This window comes from Eublepharis macularius, chromosome 6 (genome assembly GCF_028583425.1).
Source record: "Eublepharis macularius isolate TG4126 chromosome 6, MPM_Emac_v1.0, whole genome shotgun sequence".
NCBI classification, from domain to species: domain Eukaryota; kingdom Metazoa; phylum Chordata; class Lepidosauria; order Squamata; family Eublepharidae; genus Eublepharis; species Eublepharis macularius.
Genome location: NC_072795.1, coordinates 77656979 through 77679108, shown reverse-complemented (window position 1 = coordinate 77679108; position 22130 = coordinate 77656979). Strand labels below are relative to the sequence as shown.

Below are 22130 nucleotides of genomic sequence, written 5' to 3'. Positions count from 1 at the left end.
TGAGTTTGAAGCAGAAGCTCAGCAAAAGGGAGGCAGAAGTTTTGGGCTGAGGATTGGAATAATTTGTCTAGTTAGATTGGAAACAACTTTTCCCCGCTTATATACTCTGTGAAATTTTGGTATAATCGTTTTGACTTTCCTTGGATAATTTCAAGATGAATATTCATTCTTGTGCCAGATGTGGCTTTGGGGTTTATCCCGCAGAGAAGATAAACTGTATAGATCAGGTCAGTAGAAGTTTTTGATACAATATGCGTATTAATATGTTTTTGCATATTTATCCTACATAGGTTATAATTGAACTCAGTAGAAAGTATCTATATTATCTTTAGTCATGTTAGATTACTTGGTTCTGGGAATGAACTTTGTTAAACATGTAATTAGTATAAAAGTTTACATCGCTTTTACGTTGTATATATGAATGAAATGTATCTATGGTATGGTGTTTTTGACACAGTGAGCAATACTTTGTATGAGGTACACAAGAGTAATCAGTAATGAATTTTCAAAACATACTAATCATGTATGAAATGCAAGCAACTTTCAATGTATTTTTATCCTTGCTATTTCTAGATATGGCACAAAGCCTGCTTTCACTGCGAAGTCTGCAAGATGATGCTAACTGTAAATAACTTCATTAGTCACCAGAAAAGGCCCTACTGCCAAACGTAAGTGGGACTTTATCCCCTTCCCTCCAAATTACAGCTATGTAATTCATCAATAGGATCTCACCATATTGATTTCTGTTCACCATTGTAGAATTGTTCCAGATGTTTTACTGTTTTTTCGAAGTACAGAGTTGTAGGCAATTCCAGAACACTAGCTGTGTCAGTCTGTGTCAGACTCCTCTACTGACTCCCTCTCCAATAAAGACAAATTCGATAGTGGTTTAGGACCTAAAAGATATACTAGTGGTGAAAACCTAAGCAGAGCTACTTCAGTCTAAACTCATTGATTTCAGTGGGCTCAGACTGAAGTAACTCTGTATGTTATATACTTTTATTTTATATAGCCTCCTGCTATAGGCCTGGCATCCTTGCCTCCTAAGCCACAAAGTCAAAATCTTGATCATATGCAGCTCACAGAGTTGATTATTCAGAAGTATATGCTTGATTTAAAGTTATACTGAATGCTACATAGTGATATAAAATGAGAAATTATCCTCAGCCCTGAATGAATTTGTGTCCTCCCTCTTTTTTTTTAAATTAAAAGGCCAAATATGTATAATGAAATGAGATTTTTAAAATATATAAACATATTAAAAACACAAAAAGGGAAGAGAGTTAATAAGGGTTAGTATGGGAATGGCCAACAAAACAAAATAGTCTTCCACTGCTGGTGGAAGACGACAGAAGTAGACAGATGAATCTCCCTAGGAAGGAGTTCCAACTAGGGATGGGCACAAAGAGGGAAAAAAACCGAACACGATGTTCGTTGTTCGTTGCCATTCACGAACAGGGATTCATGAACACCGACGGACATGACATGTTCACGAACATGTTCGTAGTTGGAGATTCATGGGAGCCAGAACAGCCCCCTTGGGACTTAGCTGAACTTGAGCCGGGGAGAGTCCATGGGTCTCCCCCTTTCATGTCGTTTTCTCTTCACAGTGGCAAAAACTGGACTGTCTGCTGGAAGCTAATTGAGGAGTTACAATCTGACCCTCCCAATGTCCAATACTCACCAATTTGCAGGGGAAATAGTCCTCACTGTCCTCTGAAGACCCCCCAAGTTTCAGAGAGATTGCATCCCGGGAAAGGCATGATGCATGGTTCTCCCCCTTTCATGTCATTTTCTCTTTACAGTGGCAAAAACTGGACTGTCTGCTGGAAGCTACTTTGAGGGGTTACAAACTGACCTTCCCAATGTCCAATACCCACCAAATTTGCAGGGAACATAGTCCTCACTGAAGACCCCCCAAGTTTCAGAGAGATTGGACCCTGGGAAGGCCATGATCCATGGGTCCCTCCCTTTCCTGTCATTTTCTTTTCACAGTGGAAAAAACTGGACTGTCTGCTGGAAGCTACTTTGAGGGGTTACAAGCCAGAAGGAAAGCCATAAAGAGTTCAAACAGAGTTCAGACAGTCCATGCCTATGTTGCCAGGGGAATTGATTGAAAGGTGCCAGACTGTCTGGCTTTACAAATGGCTGATGAACGCCATGAAGAGGGCTTGGAATGAACATGTTTGCTGGGAACGGGCCTCACAAATAGCTTGCTCGTGAACAGTGGATTGGGCTGTTCATGGCTTTTTTTTGTTCGTATTGCTGTTCATGCCCGTCTCTAGTTCCAACCTCTCCGCTCTCTTCTTCCTGTTCATGTGTCTATGTGCTTTGTTTTAAATGTTTTATGTGCCTCTAATTGTATTTTAAATTTGTTTTAATATTTTTTATTGTGTGGAAAGATGTCAAAGTAAAATATGCATCAAAATAGAGTACATATCTTATTGAGAGATGCTAATGGTATGTTTCTAAATTTGTCCCCTGCTTTCTTTCATAGACATAATCCAAAAAATAATACATTCACAAGTGTTTTTGAGACACCAATAAATATGAATGTGAAAAAACAATCTGAAGCTGTAAGTGAGGTAAGATGCTTTAGGAATGCGTTTTATATTCAGCTGTAACTATTATGTTAACATAGCGCTATGTTTCTTTGTAAGGCTGAACTGAATGCTCTCTTGCTTTGCTTTTCATCTCAAAATTAATGTATTATCCTAGTCCTTTAATCCTTCATTTTTATGGCTACTTACAACTCTTTGCAACCTCCCTTTGCTGCGGCTTCAGTGTCACATTTGTATTTTTCATTCCTCTATCCCAGTCAATCAGGGCACATATGCTGGATGTGATAATATCACACTGTCATATAACCAAGATGATCTGACAATTTATTAGATCATGTTAAGGGCAATTGAAGCCCATTTATTAGAGTAAGGAAAATGCCTTCTACACATGGGCAAGTCTAGTCAACCAGTGTCCACTCAGTAGATTATTCCACAACTCTATTGCACTGATACCTGAAATTGCTAAAGGGCTGGCCTCTCAGTGTTGTTACAGACTTTTGAGAAATGACCCTACCCATTCTGCTAAAATATACTTATTTTACAGCTTAAAACTGATAGTAGACCCAAAATATAATCTAAGTCTCTTTTAGATAAGTTAATTAACCAACCTCATATGAGTGCTACACAAGAACATAAAGAAAATTTTTTATATTGGCCTGTTTTGGCTGTATTTTAGATTAGATTAGACTAATCTGGCCATGCAGGATTCTCTTGTGTAGTCATATGGCAAATCTGGAGAACTGTCAGGACTCGGAGTACACAGTGAAGATGTACATTTAGAACTGTCTCTAACATTAAACAAGCTTAATTCTCTGTGCCCAGTAAAAACATACATAGTCTGATGAAATGTAAAGATAGATTTTGACTTGATTTTTGAAATGGTATTAGACAGCAACATAATAATGGGTTTATATCCCAGAGTGCACCCCTCAGGACACTGGTCCTGGTAGGATTGCCATTTGGAGTTGGTACGTTTCTGTAAAGGGCATAGTTTTGGGAGGGGTGGGTTCTCAGCAGGATACAATGCCATAGAAATTACCCTCCAAAGCAACCATCTTTTCTAGGAGGACTAATCTCTGTAGTCTGGAGACCAGTTCTAATTCCAGGAGATCTCCAGGTCCCCAGCGGGAAGCTGGCAATGCTATTCCCTAGTTATATACCCACCCCCCGCCCCATGTGCTTGGCCTATGGCATTAAGGCAAATAGCCTGTTGTATGTAGGCGCACCATTCATAGCTTTGATTCTCTGTAGGTTTAAGGGACTTCTAGAACCAACTGGTCATACTGCATTATTCTAGAAATCGCACTGCTGAACTTTAGCCTTATTTTCTGTATACTTTTGAAATTTATATTTATACAAAGAATACCAGAAAGAGATTTGCCTAATTACGAACTGTAGAATTTGAAAGTGTTGCCCTCAGCTAATACACCATTTGAAAATCCGTGTCCTTGCTCATCAAAAATTGCTAGGGATGCTGAACTGGGGTGTGGAAAGCATGATGAGTTCAGTCATAGGGGGTTCATGCAAACGCTTTCTGTAGCTTTGTTTCACAGTCCAAGCCTTCTTTTGAATTTTCATTTCAAATGAACTCGAAAACTCAAAGGAAAACTCAGCTGAATCTGTCAAGTCTTTGACACCATACCAGAAAGTGCCTGCAGATTTATTAGAATCTGAACCCAGGTTCACTAAAAAGTGTGTGTTGGGGCGGGGGAGGGCTTTTCAAACCTGTGATGAACTTAGCACTTACATCTGAGTTTTAAACAACTATATAAAATCAAGTGAGTTTTATGTGGTAGCACTGGGGAAATTTGGTGAAATGTCAGGGACTTCTAGTTTTTTTTTCAAGTTGAAGCTGTAGGAAATCTTCTGAAATACTGTGCTTCCAAAACTATTACTGTGTTCTCAGTTACTTGTTTCCAAAATTTGGGGATTTAAATTTTTATGTTTTGCCTTTGTCTTCACAATAGAAACAGATGGCCTACTATGTGATAAGATCAAGCTAAAAATATGGAAAAATAGCTTTATTAGACCTATTCCTATGATCATTCTTAACACTTTCATATACACTTTATTAAGAAGTTTCAGGATTTTGTAATATCCAAAGAGAAGTTTCAAAAATAACAGCAGATACAATTCCTTTTACACATGCATAACAGAGAGCTGTTCTGGAATGAGTCTGAGATTAACAGTAGTTTCTATTTCTGTTTGGCGGCTGTAATATCAGATCTTGTCACTTCCAGTATTTGTATGCTAGAAATATTAGAGATGTTTCCCTACTTTTTCTTACCTAGAACATACCCTGTTCCTTTCAATCACAAAAGGAAATTTGAATTAAAATAGAGGCTAATGAAAGCCAATTCTCACATGAATGTTTTATACACAAGAGATTATTTGCTGGCTAACTTATTTATGCATAAGAAATCCAATACATACTTCCTGATACATGTATCTGCATCAAAAGTTAAATGTTTGCAGTCATTTTATGTTATTTTTTCTTGTGTTCAAATCATGGTCTACCAAAGGTAATAGGAACATCTCTTTTTGTATGGATGATGTAGTTTATAGTAGCTTTCGGTGGGATCCCACAAAGAATTCTGTTTGCAGAATGCAGCTTTCTCATCTTCCTTCTCTTGCTGCATCCAAGACCTCCCCAAGTGCTGCATCTGGGGGCAAGAAACAGGGAACACCACAGGAACAACATGCTGGGGAGGGTTAGGGGTTTGCACCAGGAGGGGGGCAACTCTCAAAAAATAGCATTTCCATGCTGCTCATTACACCCTCTTCTGCTCAGTTTTCAAAATGACTGAGTTGAGGGTAATGATGGAAGAGGTAGTAAGGCTCCTTGCAACCATATGTCAGATCTTTCCGATAGCAATTGAGGGCCAGTTCACAGATTACAAAGTCTCTGTGGTGGACATGTGGCTCCCACAATGCCTTTGGATCAGAGGTATTCTGTGCTGGGAACTGAATTCATAGGTATATGGTGGCCTGATTTAGATTGGGACTACAGGGGAATGGGTTTCAGTCTTGCCCTAACACTGTTTTCCTGACTTGAAATGGCCCCAGGGATCCATTATTTACCATGTTGGGGATGCTTACATGTGCTGATGGCTATATGTATCCTTCCCCTATGGGATAAATAGTGGATTCTGGGGTCATTCCAGGTTGGGAGGAAGTGTGTTTGTGTGTGTTGCAGGAGAGGGGATGTTTTTGTACCCTTTCATGATGCATTATATTCCCAGTCCTAACTGAAGCTCATGTACCTTTGGACACACGACAGTCCATGTTCCCCCACTTGGAGTTTGTATGTTGTGATCCACCCCAGAGGTACTCAGAATCTAGTTGCTTGACAGGACAAATAACCTGTGCCGGTGATATCTAAAATATATTCTTACATTACTTCAGTATTCTCTCTCTCCTCAGTCCACTTGGACATTCTGTTGTCCAAACACTACTGAGATGAATGGGACTCCTGCTAGGAGGGCTGTGTTCCTCCACCTTACTGTGTCTTATCAGCATGCTTTTGAGATTTCCAGTTATTAGCATGCCTTATTACGTGTGTTACTTGCAGTACAATCCTAAGCAGAGTTATACCAGTCTAAGCCTATTAAAATCAATGAGCTTAGACTGGAGCAACTTTGCTTAGGATTGCACTGTTGGTGTGTTGCATTGAGTTTTGCTACATGGAAGAACTGCTTTGTGTCCCATTAGTAAGGATCCTTTCTTGTGACTCTCTGTACATGTGAATAAAGATGATAACATGTTTGCATATCATGGTGACTTAAACAGCAGAGGGAAGTAAACATATTTGAATTAACTACTGTAAGAAATTATGCACCAACAACTGTCTTGCATCACAGCAAATTCTGAAGCCGAATATTCAAAACAGAATAGCTGAGTCTGGATTTCCCTCTTGAAATTCAAATATTTTCAAATTCAAATTGAGAGGGCGGTAGCGGAACAGCTGCAGGTATACCTGGATGATGCCTCTATCCTGGATCCATTCCAGTCTGGCTTCAGGCATGGCCATAGTACAGAGACGGCTCTGGTCGCCCTTACAGATGATCTGCGGTGACACCTGGACCAGGGTGGGTCGGCACTGCTGATATTTTGAGATCTTACAGCAGCGTTTGACATGGTCAATCATAATCTTCTGACCCACTGCCTTGCCGATGTGGGGGTTCGTGGAACAGCCCTGAAGTGGCTGAACTCCTTCCTTTGCAATTGGAGACAGGGGAACGGATGTCCACTCACCATTTTTTGGTATGCAGCGTCCCTCAGGGGGTAATTCTTTCCCCGATGCTATTTAACATCTATATGCGCCCCCTCGCCCGGTTAGTCTGCAGCTTTGGGCTGGGTTGTCACCAGTATGCGGATGACACTCAGCTCTATCTGCTGATGGGTGACCAGTCTGATCTTGCTCTGGATTCCTTGGCCAAGGGTCTTGAGGCTGTGATGGTATGGTTACATCAGAGTCGCCTGAAATTGAATCCCCTGAAGACGGAGGTTCTGTGTCTGGGTCGTGGGGCAATCGAGCTGGGGACCCGGCTCCCAGCCCTCGATGGGGTACAATTGAAACCTTCATCGACGATGAGGAGCCTGGGTGTGACCTTGGATGCCACAATTTCAATGGAGGCCCAGGTCACGACCGTTGCCAAGTCTGCCTTTTTTCATCTTTGACAGACCAGGCAACTGGCGCCCTATCTTTCACCCCAGGACCTGGCCACAGTAATCCATGCAATGGTCACTGCCAGGCTAGACTACTGCAACTCACTCTACACTGGGCTGTCCTTGGGCCTGACCTGGAAGTTACAGCTGGTCCAGAATGCAGCAGCACGCGTCCTTACCAGAATGCCAATTTGAGCACACATTCATCCTGTGCTGTGCCAGCTGCACTGGCTCCCAGTGGAGTTCCGGATCCGGTTCAAGGTGTTAACCTTGGTGTTTAAAGCCCTTCACGGACTGAGACCTGCATACCTGCATGACCGCCTCTTCCATTACGTCCCCTGCAGGGTGTTGCGCTCTGCAGACAAGCAACTCCTGGTGGTCCCTGGCCCGAAGGACATCCGTCTGGCCTCAACCAGGGCCAGGGCTTTTTCTGCCCTGGCCCTGGCCTGGTGGAATGCTCCCCAGGCCCTGCGGGACCTGTTACAGTTTCGCAGGGCCTGTAAAATGGAGATGTTCCGCCAGGCCTTCGGATGAGTGCCAGCAGGTGTCCTCCTTCTTCCATCTAAGACCACCACTTCTTCTGGGGTTGCCCTTGGCCATCTGCTATGCCCGTATATGGACTCCCAATATTTGTTTAAATAGCCTGCTCCTGGACTATTTTAATGATTTTAAAAAAAATATTATTGATTTTATGTTTTTGTGATTTTAATGTATTTTTAATGTTGTTAGCCGCCGTGAGCCCATCTGTGGGGAGGGCGGGGTATAAATCGAATAAAATAAATAAATAAATAATATTAACGTCTGATTGTCAAAACTGGTATCTGCCTTCGAAATGTAGTTAATGAGTAAATTTCTTGATAAGACCTGATGTGAAGTACTGGAAATAAAGATTGGCATTCAGTTCTTTGAAATAAGTTTTAAAGTAGCATTTTACATGTCTCTTCAGCAAATTTTTTCCAAAACATGAAAGACTGGAAATCATAACTCAAATTCCGACTTTTTAAAAACTCAGAAGAGTGCAATCCTAAGCAGAGTTACTCCAGTCTAAGCCCATTGACTTTAATGGGCTTTGACTGGAGTAAGTGTAGGATTTCACTTAAAATGTGGTTTGAACCATAAAACTAACTTTCATATGGTATGTTCTGAGACTTATTGTTTTGATTCCTAAATATAGAGATCTCTTGTTCTGTTTTCACATATGTTGTATAATCCACTTTCAGTGCAGTTTTCCTTTTTCACACAGGAAAATTCATTTGCAAATTGAAAGTGCATTATTCAATGTGTGTGAAAGTGAGAATGGCATTTTCCATTCACTTTCCCTTCTTTTAAATGAAGTCTACCTTTTTTTCCCATTTCTGGCTACTGAGTCTATGTTCATTTATGCAGATTAAGTATCGAGAAGAGGGTGAGAAGTTCAAATCTGTTTTTCATTGGAATATGAAATCAAGAGAACTGGAAACTGCACAGAAAATTCAACAACTAAACAATCAGGTATGAGACATGCCTCAAGAGCTTGTAAGCATGCAAGAAGTATTGTGTCATCCTTTAAACTCCTGTGAACTAATTTTGTTCACTAAACAGATATTTTTTGTGCTTTTACAACCTGTACTTCAATAATGCAAGTGACTCATGTATGTTTACAATGGCTTTTCCAACCAACCTGACCGGTGATTTTTGTGATCTGGATTAGAGATGGGCATGAACTGAAATATGAACCAAAGTTTGTGATGAACCAGGCTGGTTCATGGTTCGCGAACCAGCGGTTCATCAGAGCCCATTTCTGACGAACTGTCATGAACTTTAGGCTGGTTCATTTGGTTCATTTTTTGGTTCGTCACTGCAGACAGCCTGGCACCGATCAATCAGTTTCCTGTAGGCCTTCTGCTGACCTGGAAGTGGCCTTCTGCTGGCATGGAAGTGACCTTCGGATGACCAAGGAAGTGATGGTTTGCTGACCTGGATGTGATGTTTTCATGAACCAAATGAACTGGTTTGCGAACTGGGGCAGGTTCATGAACGTTCGTGGTTCATGGTTTGTGACATGCGACAAACCACGAACCGCACGGTTCATTTTTTATCTGGTTTGTGCCCATCCCTAATCTGGATCCAAAGTGCACCAGAACCATCTCGTCATTCAGGCATTAGCTGTGATACTGTTGGCTTGATCTGAAATTGGATTTAGGATGCAACTCTGCTTAGGACTGCACTGTTAGTCAAATAAAAAGTACCTCATAATTGGGCAGTACATCTGTTTTCAAAAATATTATTTTTAGTACAAGTATTTAAGTATTTATTTTAAAAAGACAACCTCCAGATGCAAGTGCAATCTTAGAAAAGGCATTCTCCCACCTCTTGCAGGAAATAGAATTTTTTCTCTCTCTCTCTTTATATACAATTTTTCTCGATACAAGGAATCTCAAAGTTACTCTTAATCAGCATGAACCTAAAATAGGCATCACAACATAATGAATAAAAACAGACAATAAAAAAGCATGTTCTGAACCCACTAATAAGGGCATGTGGCAGAAAGATCTTCCTGCAAAGGTTCTACTGAACTTTGCAGTGTTTCCTAAGAACTGCCAATAGCAGTGCCTTTCTGGTCTGCAGCAAGAAGAGTATCACTTTGGAGAAAACCCCAAGATCACCAGTAGGTAATCTAACCCTCTTGGGCAGGGTCGCAGGGAAATAACCAAGAGAAATTCAAATTTGGCACAGATGCTCATAATCTTGTCTAAGATGATATTTGTAATGACACATGATTGAATAATGTCGCATACTGCCAAGCATACTAATATTTATGCAATATATTTATATTTATGTTCCATTGTATGCTCAGAGTTGATTAGCTATATATTTACATTTCTAGATTAGAAGATGGGAATCTAGTCCCATACAAATAAATAATTTGAGAGATGGCAATACGTTGTTGGCATTGGGGTTCTGCTTTAAGGCTGTATTTCATGACACAGCTGCATTTCTAGGGCACCGTCCACAACTTCCTTTCACTGTGTATTGTCTAGATCAACCTAAGGTTTTTGAGTGTGGGAAGATGCAATGACTTCTTCCTTCTTTCTCCACATTTCCTTCTCTTGAGTTCAGCTTACCAGCTCAGGAAGAGCAGAGAGAGGCCACGACAATAAGTAAAGGGGCAGGTAGCATTGGTGATGGTCGGGCTCAAAAGGCTTCTGATACTAGAACAGAAGTAGCAGTGATAGATCCTAAAGTGAAAAACTCAACTTTAAACTGCCTTCCAGTGAGACTGCATTTCTATTATGTCCAGATAGTCTTAGCACCTATATTTAGAAGTGGAGAGTTTACTCTTTCTTGGTTCGACAATCTGATCTAACTTAACTTTCATTGATGTTCTATTGAAAATTAAGTTCCATTGAAATAATAGAAATTGTGATTCAGACTAAGATGGTAGTGAACACAAACAGTGGGCTTTTCCTGTGCAAGTTGTATTTAAATAGCTTCTTTTTCAAAAACAGATCCACAGGGAGTGGTATGATACATAAAAAGAGTAAATTCAGCCCTGTATCCAACCATCTAGTCACAGACTTAATATTTTAACCACTTGACCACAAGGTCTCTATGCTCATTTTTATAATAGATTTCCTTTTTAGAAAGCCTACCATGCTGCTTATGAAGAAGGAAAATCCTGGTGTTCTGAGACTGTCCCAGATCCAGAGATGGTCAGGATTGCTCAAGCACAGAAAACTTTCAGTGATGTAAGTTAGTTTGCATTTTATTTCAGTTTTATTTGGAGTAGCAGCATTATTTTGTGAGTGGGGTTACCATCAGGTCTGGAGGAAGAGGAGGACAGTTTGGTGCAGCTGGTGAAGTGCAGAGTTTGAATTAATCCTTTGTCTGAATTGATTCTTTGTACAAGCAGGTAGTAGGTTTCAAACTCCGCATCCCCTGCTTTCACCCCCAGGAGATCTGGCAACTAGGGGTGTGCAATTCGGGTATATGATACCCGAAAAAACCCCGAAACAACCTGTTTCGGGTTGTTTCGGGTTTCCCCAAAACGTTTCAGAAAATCCGAAACGTTTCGGTATTTCAGCTTGTTTTAGTAATGCATTTCAATGGGAAAAAGCCTCCCCCAGGATTCCCAGAAGCCTGGGGGAGGCATTTTCCCACCAAATCAGGCCAAACTTGGTGGGGACCTTCCTCTAACTCCCCTCTAACAACCCCCCAAGTTTCAGAAAGATTGGACTTTGGGGGGCCAAGTTATGGCCCCCGAAAACAGGTCCCCCTATCCTCGCCTAAAAGGGAAAGGTTTTTGCTTGCTGCTGCTGATCTCTTACGTTGTGAATGCTGCTGCTGATCTCCATGTTTCCTATGGGGGGAAAATGAAGAGGCAGGCTTGTCTTTCTAGGGGGGGCATTTTGCATGCAAAATGCCCCCAACCCTCAGGGGCCCTTCTCCTACCTTTCCTCCCACCCCCCACCAAGGCTCAGCCTGCTCCCACTTGGGAGGCCTCCCAAAGTAGGTGCTCTTCCTCCCCTTCCTCCACTATTTCCAGCTGGGAAATAACAGAGGCTTGTCTTGCCAGGGGTGGCATTTTGCATGCAAAATGCCTCCAACCCTCAGGGGCCCTTCTCCTACCTTTCCTCCCACCCCCCACCAAGGCTCAGCCCCAAGGCTCAGCCTTTTCCCACTTGGGGGGGGCATTTCATGGCCTCCCAAAGTAGGTGCTCTCAGCCCCCAAAGTCCACCCCCTACAGCCCCACACATACCCAATTCTCCCCCTGCTGCCACACACAGATCCAGATCCCCACAGTAGCTCCTCACAGGCTCAAATCCAGCTGCAGCAGCCTCACACAATCCCAGGAACAGGCTGGCCAGCCTTCTCCCTTTGTTTCCTATGCTGTGAACTATAACACTCTATTTTCCAGAGCAAATGTGCACAGCCCAGAAATGCCACAATGGTGGACACACTTCTGAGTGCCAGCTTGTCCCTGTGAAAGAGCACTGAACCACAGACACCCTCCCTCAAATTCCCCCACCACCTACAGAGATGGCTGGCCAGCCAGCCCCATTGTTCTCTATGATGGGAACCAACTGGACAACAAAGAATAAAACACGAACAACACAAAGTTTTTTAAAAAACATTTCTCACTTTCAAAGTACAAGTAGGCAAAGCATTATGACACATTACACCAGCAGTCCCCCACACAGAAAAATAACATGACTCACTAAAGATCAGAGAATCACAAAAACACAATTCCTGTCAAAAACACTTTATTTCTTGAACAGCTTTAGGTTAAACAGCAGGGGGGCACACCAAAGGGCATGGCAGCAGTATCTTACACAAAAATAACACAACTCACTTCACATTAAAGAATCACCCCAAAAAATTGCTGTCAAAAGCACTTTATTTCTTTAACTGCTTTAGGTTACACAGTAGGAAGGCACAACAGGGCGTAAAAGCAGTCTACTACACAAAAATAACACAACTCACTTCACATCAGAGAATCACTCAAACACAATTGCTGTCAAAAAAGGTGAAGTGGGCTGTATTGTTTTGTGTAGTATGCTGCTTTCATGCCCTGTTGTGCCCTCCTACTGTGTAACCTAAAACAGTTAAAGAAATAAAGTGTTTTTGAAAGCAATTGTGTTTTCGGGTGATTCTTTAATGTGAAGTGAGTTGTGTTATTTTTGTGTCAGATACTTCTGGCATACCCTTTGGTGTGCCCCCCTGCTGTGTATTGAATCCGTGTGCAGCAGCAGTGAAAAAGGCAAACTGCATGCCGGGGGTTATTATGAAAAAGACTGAAAATAATACTGCCAATATTGTAATGCTTTTGCATAAAGCTATGGTGTAACCTTATTTAGAGTATTGTGTACAATTCTGGTCACTGTATCTCAAAAAGGATATTGCAGAACTGGAAAAGGTACAGAAGAAGGCAACCAAAATGATCAAGGGTTTGGTGCACCTTTTCTATGAGTAAAGGATAAAGTTTATAGTCTAGAAAACAAGATGGCTAAGAAGGGACATGGGGTAGAGAAAGTAGATATTTTTTTATCCCTCTTCCATAATACTAGAATTCAGGGGACACCTAATGAAGCTGATGGGCAATAGATTCAGGAGAGATAGAAAGTAAATACATCTTTTCTCAATGAGTTGTTAAATTGTGGAATTTGTTGCCAGTGGACATAGTGACCATAAGTGTAGATAGATTTAAAATGGAGTTGGGGATAGGTCTATCAATAGGTTCAAGTCATGGTGAGTTAAGGGAACCTCATGATACAGAGGCAGCAAACCCTGAATACCAATGCTGGGTGGTAGTGTAAGTGGAAAGCCTGGTCTCTATGTCCTATTTGTTGGCTCTCCGGGGTAACTGGCTGGCCATTGTGTGAAACAGTATGCTGGACTAGATGGACCACTGGTCTGATCAAGCAGGGCTCTTCTTATGTTCTAAATCCAAGAAACCCTGGTCCAAACCCCTGTTGTAGTATGGTGTTCACTGATGACCCTTGTTTCTCTGCCCTGAAAAATAAATGCTACTGCAATTTGGACAAGTCCTAATTATAACATGCAAACACAGTTCAGTGAGATCATTGGTCTGGGATGTAGGAAATTCACTCTCTAGTGACCTTGTGTACGTAACCATCTTTCATTCTAATCTTACCTCCAAAGACTGTGATATTAAACTGCTGTTTTAAACTCCATGCAGCCTGATCTTATGTTTACTTGGAAGTAACTAACACTATATTTGGAGGGACTTAATCCTAAATCATTGTGCATAAGTTAGTAGCCTTCAGGATACACACAAATATTTGTTTCTTACTTTTAGCTGAAGAATACAGAAGAGTATGAATATGAAGAAGACAAAGGTAAAGGCAGCTTTCCTGCTTTGATCACTCCAGCTTATCACATAGCCAAGAGGGCCTCTCAACTATCCAGTGATGTGAGTTTCTCAGAGGGGTATATCCTGGCCAAAGAAATAGGGTTGCTAACTGTGTTTTGGGAAATTCCTGGAGACTTGGGGTTGAGCCTGGAGAGGGTGGGTTTTTGGGAGGGGAATGGCCTTAGTGGAGTACATTGCCATAGCATTTTCACCACCAGAACTGATTAGATTAGAGATCAAGTAGATTAGATTAGAGACCAGATAGCCCCTGGCAATCTCCAGGGGCTACCTGGAGGTTGGCAACCCTACAAAGAGATCTTTGTATTGGTGGTGAAAATTCATGCAAGCTTACAGACTTCCTGTGGGCTGTGTTGGCACTGAGGGGCCAGACTGCGGTGGATGTATGCCCAGAGCCAGAAGAGGAGGAGCGGCAGGAGGTCCTCTTCTGAGACTACAACATGCTTGGCACCATTCCAGCATCAGAGCAGTGGGAGTAGGACGCTTTTCCACCCACACCTTCCACTCATTTAGGGAGGTCTGTGGGGCCTGTCACAACTTTAGGGGTTCCGTGGTTTTGAGGCATTGGGCCGGATCCTTAGGGGGTGAGCAGGGCATTCAGGCAGCTTACCCCTGCAGACAAGGGAGGCAAGAGCTGGCTAACATCGGACTGGGGTGTTATGCATCAAACATCAAGGGGCCTTTCTGTGCCAAAGGATCTGCTGCCCAGATGCCCAGCCAATGCTCCAATCTGGCTTTAATCAATAAAGTTGTGGCCATTCCAACCAAAACGAAATGTCTGTGTATCATTAACCAGAACTCAGCCTGAGCATAACTCATAGGTGACAATCTAAGGCCTACAGAAATATATGATTGAACTGCTATAAATAGTGTATTTTGAGTATTTTGTGGTTAGTTATTTTTTATGTCTCATGTAATCAGAGAAACTGATGTCCTAGCATATTCACATGTGAAATGGTGAGCGTAGAAAGCCACCATTCAGCTTAACCATAGATTTAACAGTCTTGATTGACCATGTATGTACTAGTTGCTTGCTGCTGTAGGTTTTAACATCCATAATAAACTAATACACTATTTTAATAAACTATATGAATGCTTTTTGAGTATGAAAAATGGAAACTCAATAAAAGGTTCACCTTGTGGATCACCATACAAAATCCTGTAGCTGTTATTCCAAGAATAACATAATGGTTTAACAGAAATTGAAAATGAAAGCAATTGAGATTGTTAATGATTAAACATGCTGGGTTAGTGTAAAAGAAAGCTGTTTCATCCAAATAAAAATTTCAAAGTTCCCACTGAGTTTAGAGTCATTCTATTAACTTTAATAGGCTACTGGTTTGATGTCTTTTATACATTTACTTCTCCACAGCCGTTTCTTTGTTATAAAATAAACATCTTTGAGAATTCATGGACTTGGAATGAAATAACGGATAATTAATCCAAAGCACATAATTTTGACAAATAAGGTCAGAATGTGTTGGTATTCCAATCCCTTTTCATCAAGGTACCACTTCTTTTGCATTTATAACCAAGGGATTTATATTAAAGGACAAAAATTGGGCAAAATTAATTAGCAGATCCAAAGAGCATATATTTCTTCGCCTTTTGATGCTTTATGGCAAGAAATAAGATGGCAGTTTTTATTAGTATTCAAATGTCCTTTGTATATGTTTTACTCCTTCCACAGGTGGAGTATAAACGAGGGCACGATGACCGAATTTCCAAATTCACTAGTGTTGTAGATACTCCGAATATACTTCATGCAAAAGCAGGGGGCCAGCTCACAAGTGATGTAAGTGGGACAGAAGAAAATACATAAATATTTTAACCCTTTACTGACTCTCTCTATGTATGTGGCAATGTTACTTGATTTTAAACTCTCTTGATTTTTCCAGTTAAAATACACAGAAGAGTATGAGCAACAGAAAGGAAAAGGCAGCTTCCCAGCAATGATCACTCCAGCCTATCAGATAGCTAAAAAAGCCAATGAACTAGCAAGCAAAGTAAGTTTTAAAAGGCTAATTTACATGAATACATAAACTGGAAGAAAATTAAGGCAACATTTCTAGTTGTGAGAAAATTTCAGACATCGCTAAGCCAGTGGATTTGCACAGTAAGGGCAAGGGCTGCGCAAGTTTAGTAGGAATGTTGATAGTCTTTTATTATTTAAAAAATCTTTGTTTTAGGCTGGGTGACGTTAAGCAAATTAATAGCAGGAGACTAGTGGGGGTGCTCGGTTTTACCATAGAGTTTCTGGCAATTCCTACATACATGTGATATCACTGCCATATTTCCTCTGGAAGTTACATCATACCATAAGCACAATGGCCATTTTTAATTTTATTTTTCTCCTGCTGCAATGGGAGCTGGGAAATGGGAGCAGGTGGGAAATGGGAGATGGGGGCAGAGAATCCCCTGCCTCCACCTGGAGGCTGGCAACCCTGCAAAGTGAAAAGAGAATTACTCATGATTGGTAATCCCTGTGACCTGGCAGAGAAGAGAATATGATAGTTGACAGCATCACCCTGTCTCTGAAGTGTCACAGCCTGCCATGGAAACTTGTTGGGTGATGTTAGGCCAGTCACATCCTCTCAGCCTAACCTGCCTCACAGGGTTGTTGTGAAGAATAATTGGAGGAGAGGAGAGCTATGTAAGCCACTTTGGGTCCCCATTTGGGAGAAAACGAGGATATAAATAAAATAAAATAAATAATAATGTAATGTTAACTTTTATAATGTGCTCTACATAGAGCTTTATTGAAAACTGTCTGGAAGATTTAGTTAGTGCAGTGTGCAGTTACTAACTTACTAATGGAGGCTGGGCATTGCACATTTATCCTTTTTGGCTGGCTTACATTGGATACGAGTTGGCTTTTAGGCTTGATTTAAGGTGCCAGTAATTATCTTCAAAGCCTTACATAGTCAGCGTCCAGCATATGCAAAGAACCATCTTGTCCTTCATGTACTTCCTTAGGTTTTCTTCTATTAATGCAGGAGAATTTGTTGAAGGAGCCCCATTCACAGGACTGTTGGCAACTTCTTGAAGCTGAATCCTAGATCCAAAGTTATGAAATTCTCTCAGTAAACTTGGCAGGCTTACCCTGTATACATTGAGACGGCTTATTGAGATGTTTTTATTTTTGCAGTCCAATGGTGGCTCAGTTTGTATACTGCTATATTATTTGCTTCTCTTTGTAATCTTGGAGTATTGGATAATATAGTTATAGGGCTGCATAACTCGTGGTTGTTTTTAGAAAATGTGACATACAAGTGTTTAAAGTAAATAAATGTAATTGATTTGTTGTAACACTAACAAGAATTATCTTTTCATCTTCCTTGCTTTCAGGTTAAATATCACCAGCAATATGAAAAGGAGATGAAGGGAAAAGCCAGTCATTCTGTTGGTGCCTCAAAAGAAAACATAGATCAGTTTAGTCAGGTAAGGAAGAATACAAATGAATTGCTGCAAAAGGTTATGGACTGAATGCAAAGTAGTCAGAGGGAACCAAAGCTAAGCTGGTGTAGCAGGATTTTCTTGCTTCCCCTCTCCAGCTGCAGTGCCCTGAGACCCCTGAAATTCTTATTTTGTCCAGATTGTCCTATTGTTAATAGATGGATCAAATCTTGCAAATTAGAGGATGTGGCTTCCTTTATTGAGTCAAGCCATCTTGTTTTAGATCTTCCTCTTTTCCTACTGCTTTCCACTTTTCCCAGAATTACTGACTTTTCCAGAGAATCTTGTCTTCTCATGATGTGACTAAAGTACAATAGCCTCAGTTTTGTCATTTTATCTTCTAGGGAGAATTCAGGCTTGATTTGATCTAGAACCCACTTTGTCTTTTTGGCAGTCCATGGTATCTGCAAAACTCTCCTCCAGCACCATAGTTCAAATGAATCAATTTTCTTCCTGTCAGCTTTCTTCATTGTCTAACTTTTACATCCATATATAGTAATGGGGAATACCGTAGTTTAGATTATCCTGATCTTTTCTAGTTCCCTCACAGCTGCTCTTCCAAATCTCAATCTTGTTCCGATTTCTTGTATCCAGAGGATACAAAGGGAGGATAACCTTAGAGTGAACCTCTTGATACAAAGAACAACAAAGCAGAATGTTGATACAACATTAGTAGAATCTTTTAATATCACCCATCCATAGGGTGCTTTACATGTAGCAAGAGAAAATACCTTTCTGTGATGAGATCTCCAACCGAAAGAGATTAGCCAGGAAAACTATGTATCTGGAGTTTTCTGAGCACAGAAAAGTCAGTGACCTCTCTAGATCTACCTGCCACTTGATATCCATCACCCTTTGCTTTAAAACTTGTTTTGCCTGCTCATACCTCATTTCCAGAACAGAACAAGAGGAAAAGCCCAAATTCACCAGCTTAATCCTAGCTGCCTTTAGCCATGTAGATTGATAACTGTCTTGGAGAATCAAGGGGGTTAAGCTTTGAGGCTTAAAATTAGTTAAAGTTAAATTTTAAGCCTCAAAGCTTAACCGCCTTTAGCTAAAGATTAATGGAGACGAGGCACACCCTGGCCTCCACTTTTACCATACCTGTCTCCAAGTGCAAATTGGCACATTGAGACACAGCAAGGCAGTTGAAGGGCTGCTCTCAGAAATTTTGATTATACTCGCTCCAGAGGTGCAAGGCAAGAAGAATATGGGCCGATCACGGTCTCATATAAGAGCTGAGCCAGTATTTTGGCCCAAAATATTTTGAGAGCAGCTGGAATATATTGGCAACCCTTGGTCCATAAGAATTTGATAATATTATAGGCTGATTTTTTCCTGCATTGGCTTCATAGTCACAATGGGCTTTCCTTGAGCCAGAGGTATGCAATATAACCCTGAAGTTCTTAAAATGGCCATCTGCTCTATCTTATGGCCGTTTATGCTTCATGCCCAGATCTTAGGTCTTCTACCAAATGCCATAATTTTAGCCAGATTGAAAACTTATTGTCAGCTTTAAAATTGTGAAATTCCTCAGTAGACATTACTTTTGTCTTCTTGATGTTCAGCTGTAATCCTACTTTGGTGCTTTCTCCTTTAACCTTCATCAGTAGTGGTTTCAAGTCTTCACTATTTTCTGCCAGTAACATGATGTCATCTACATATCTCAAACTGTTAATGTTCTTTCCACCAATTTTCACTCCACCTGAATCTAATCCAGCTTTCCTTATGATATTCTCTGCATAGAGGTTGATCAGGTAGGGAGATAATATGCATCCTTGTCTGACACCCTTGCCAAATGGAAACCATTCTGTTTCCCTATATTCTGCCCTAACAGTAGCCTGTTGTCCAGAGTACAGGTTGTGCATAAAACTAGTAAGATGTTGTGGCACTCTCATTTTTTAAAAAGTATCTATAGCTTTTCGTGATCTACACAGTCAACAGCTTCACTGTAATCTATAAACATAGGCTGATTTTCTTCTGAAATTCTCTGGTATGTTCCATTAGCCTTTGTAAATTTGCAGTGTGATCTCTAGTGCCTCTTCCTTTCCTGAATCCAGCTTGAACACCTGGCATTTCTTGTTCCGTATATGGTAAAAGCCTTTGCTGTAGAATTTTGAGCATCACTTTGCTTGCATGAGAATTTGCACTCTTTTTACAATTTCAAATTAATAAGAACCCAGAACTCCTGCTACTGAACTTGGGAATGGAGGGAATTCCAGCCCAACACAGGACGTTGATATTTTATATGACAGCAGCAGCTAGACTTTTGTATGCGCAAAAATGGAAAGTACAAGAAGTGCCAACTATTGAAGATTGGACTTACAAATTGCTGTATATGGCTGAAATGGACAAGATGACAAGAAAATTGAGAGATCTGGACTCAGGGCAGTTCAACACATACTGGGAGAAGCTGAAACAATACCTGGAGAAGAAATGGGAGGTGGGAGGAAAACTGTGGCAGTTTGAGAACTACTGAAGTATTGAAGTAGAGGGGGGAGGCTTTACCGGGGGGAGAAGAGATAAATGTGAATTAATAAGCAGTCAGATTAATAGATTGACATATATATAGATATATATAGGTTAACAAACAGAACATAGAGAAAATAATTAATTATAAGGACTAAATATAAGGAGCGATTAACTAACAATATTTTCTTTTTTTTCTGACAAGTTTTGTACCAAACTGAATGTCTGAAGATATAGATGGGTCAAATTGATTGACTACGTGAGGAGAGATATATAGAACTATTATAAAAAGATAGAATGAGTAATATATATAGAGAATAAGTCAAATTGTTTGATATAAACGAATGTATGATCTATATGGTTTATGATATATAGAAATACCTGAAATTGAAAAATTGGGATAAATTGTTTATCTAAGATGGAAACAAAGGCTTACAGTTTGGGCATATAATGTTAAAAATAGTTAAGGATGTACTGCTTAGAATAATGGAGAATATATATTTGTTTTAGATAGAGGAAGCTAATAAAAGTAAGGGAAAGGGGACAAAGGGTTGGAAAGCTGCTGGAAGTCAACAAAAAGGGGGGGGAAAGGGAGGGGGTTAGAGATGAAAAAATTGGGGAAAATTGAATGTAAATGTGGAAATAATGGATTCTAACCCAATAAAAATTTTTCAAAAAAAAAAAAAGAATTTGCACTCTTTGGCATCCCTTTTTTGGAAATGGAATATAGACTCAGCATTTCCAGCCTGTGGGCCATTGTTTTGTTTTCCATATTTGTTGACATATTCTTGTTAAGATTTTGATGGACACAGGGAGCAACCCAAAGCAGATCTACTCAGAAGTAAGTCCCATTTTATTCAGTAGGGCTTACTCCCAGGAAAGCATTCTTAAGATTGTAGCCTCAGTTTTAAGGAATGGAGTAAAGGGGGAGGGAAATCAAGATATTAGTGTCATCTATGCAATCAGACCTGAAAGCTTTAAGGAAAATTATGACTTTATATGTGATTTAGAAGCTCCTAAGCTTCTAACAGGAGTTTTAAAAACTGGCAGTGTCAGAAGATATTTTTAACTTCATTTAAGATTTATTCCCATTCTGTTTTCTTCTACATTTTACATTGTGCTCTAATACTCAGAAATAGAAACTGCAATCCTAAAAAAACATTCCTGGAAGTTTGCCCTATTTTATTTATTTTTATTATTTATAGTTTGCCTTTCCCATGGGACTCAAGGTGGATTGTATAGAGTAAGTCAATACAGTCAACAGGTTGGAAATCCAATAAACAGTGCAATAGGATTAGGTCTGCAGAAATGTGGAACTAACCCAAAATCTGAAACAGGTATGAAAGAAAATATAAGTATTAACATGGCTTGTTAAACGATGCAAAATTTGCATTAAAGTATTACTTATAGCAAGAGAGAGGATGCATAGTAGTATAGTCCACAGTCCCTAACCCTTTCCCCAAACATCTGCCCAATGTAAAGAAGTCCTCATAAATGGTTCACTTTTTCATAGTTTGTGGCGAGCACTGGCTTCTGAATAGACCTGGTTAGGATTGTTCCCTGAGAACAGTATTTGCTGACTAGGAAGACTGATGATGACAGAGAGATATAAAAAGAAATAACATACAATAAGGAAATAACTACTGAATGTCCTCCAGGATTATATGGATGATTATGAAGAGCACAGAGGGAAAGGAAGCTTTCCTGCTATGATCACCCCAGCATATCAAAATGCAAAGAAGGCTAATGAACTGGTTAGCGATGTAAGTATGAGAAAAGAAGTGTCAACTAATATTGGCCAGATGCAAGAAGTTGCTTCTTATAACCAAAAGATTTTGTAGTATCATATTATTTGAGCAACTAGTAGAAACCTATAAAAAGGGACCTCTGATGACTCTCAGTGATTCTGATGACAATTCCAGAGACACCAATTATAATTGTTCCTGCCTGAGGATGCTATTTGATGGGCCTGTAAAATGGTAATATCAGTGTGTCTTTGTATATGTGCAAAAAATCTCATTTGGTTTGTTCTAAACTGAGATTACCACCAGAGATTTTTAAAAACATAGTAATCACCCAGTATTTTTTTCTGTTTGTATAGTAA

General features: G+C 40.3%; 1 protein-coding gene across 1 annotated transcript in view; it reads left to right on the top strand.

Moving 5' to 3' along the window:
• NRAP (nebulin related anchoring protein) overlaps positions 1–22130 on the top strand; it is a 76217-nt gene continuing 54087 nt past the window's right edge. Inside the window, exons 1-10 of the mRNA XM_054982284.1 lie at positions 1–227; positions 574–668; positions 2498–2585; positions 8616–8720; positions 10853–10957; positions 14030–14143; positions 15792–15896; positions 16000–16107; positions 17450–17542; positions 21685–21789. Coding sequence (XP_054838259.1) covers positions 156–227; positions 574–668; positions 2498–2585; positions 8616–8720; positions 10853–10957; positions 14030–14143; positions 15792–15896; positions 16000–16107; positions 17450–17542; positions 21685–21789 — 990 coding nt within the window. The 5' untranslated portion in view covers positions 1–155. The remainder of the gene's footprint in view (positions 228–573; positions 669–2497; positions 2586–8615; positions 8721–10852; positions 10958–14029; positions 14144–15791; positions 15897–15999; positions 16108–17449; positions 17543–21684; positions 21790–22130) is intronic.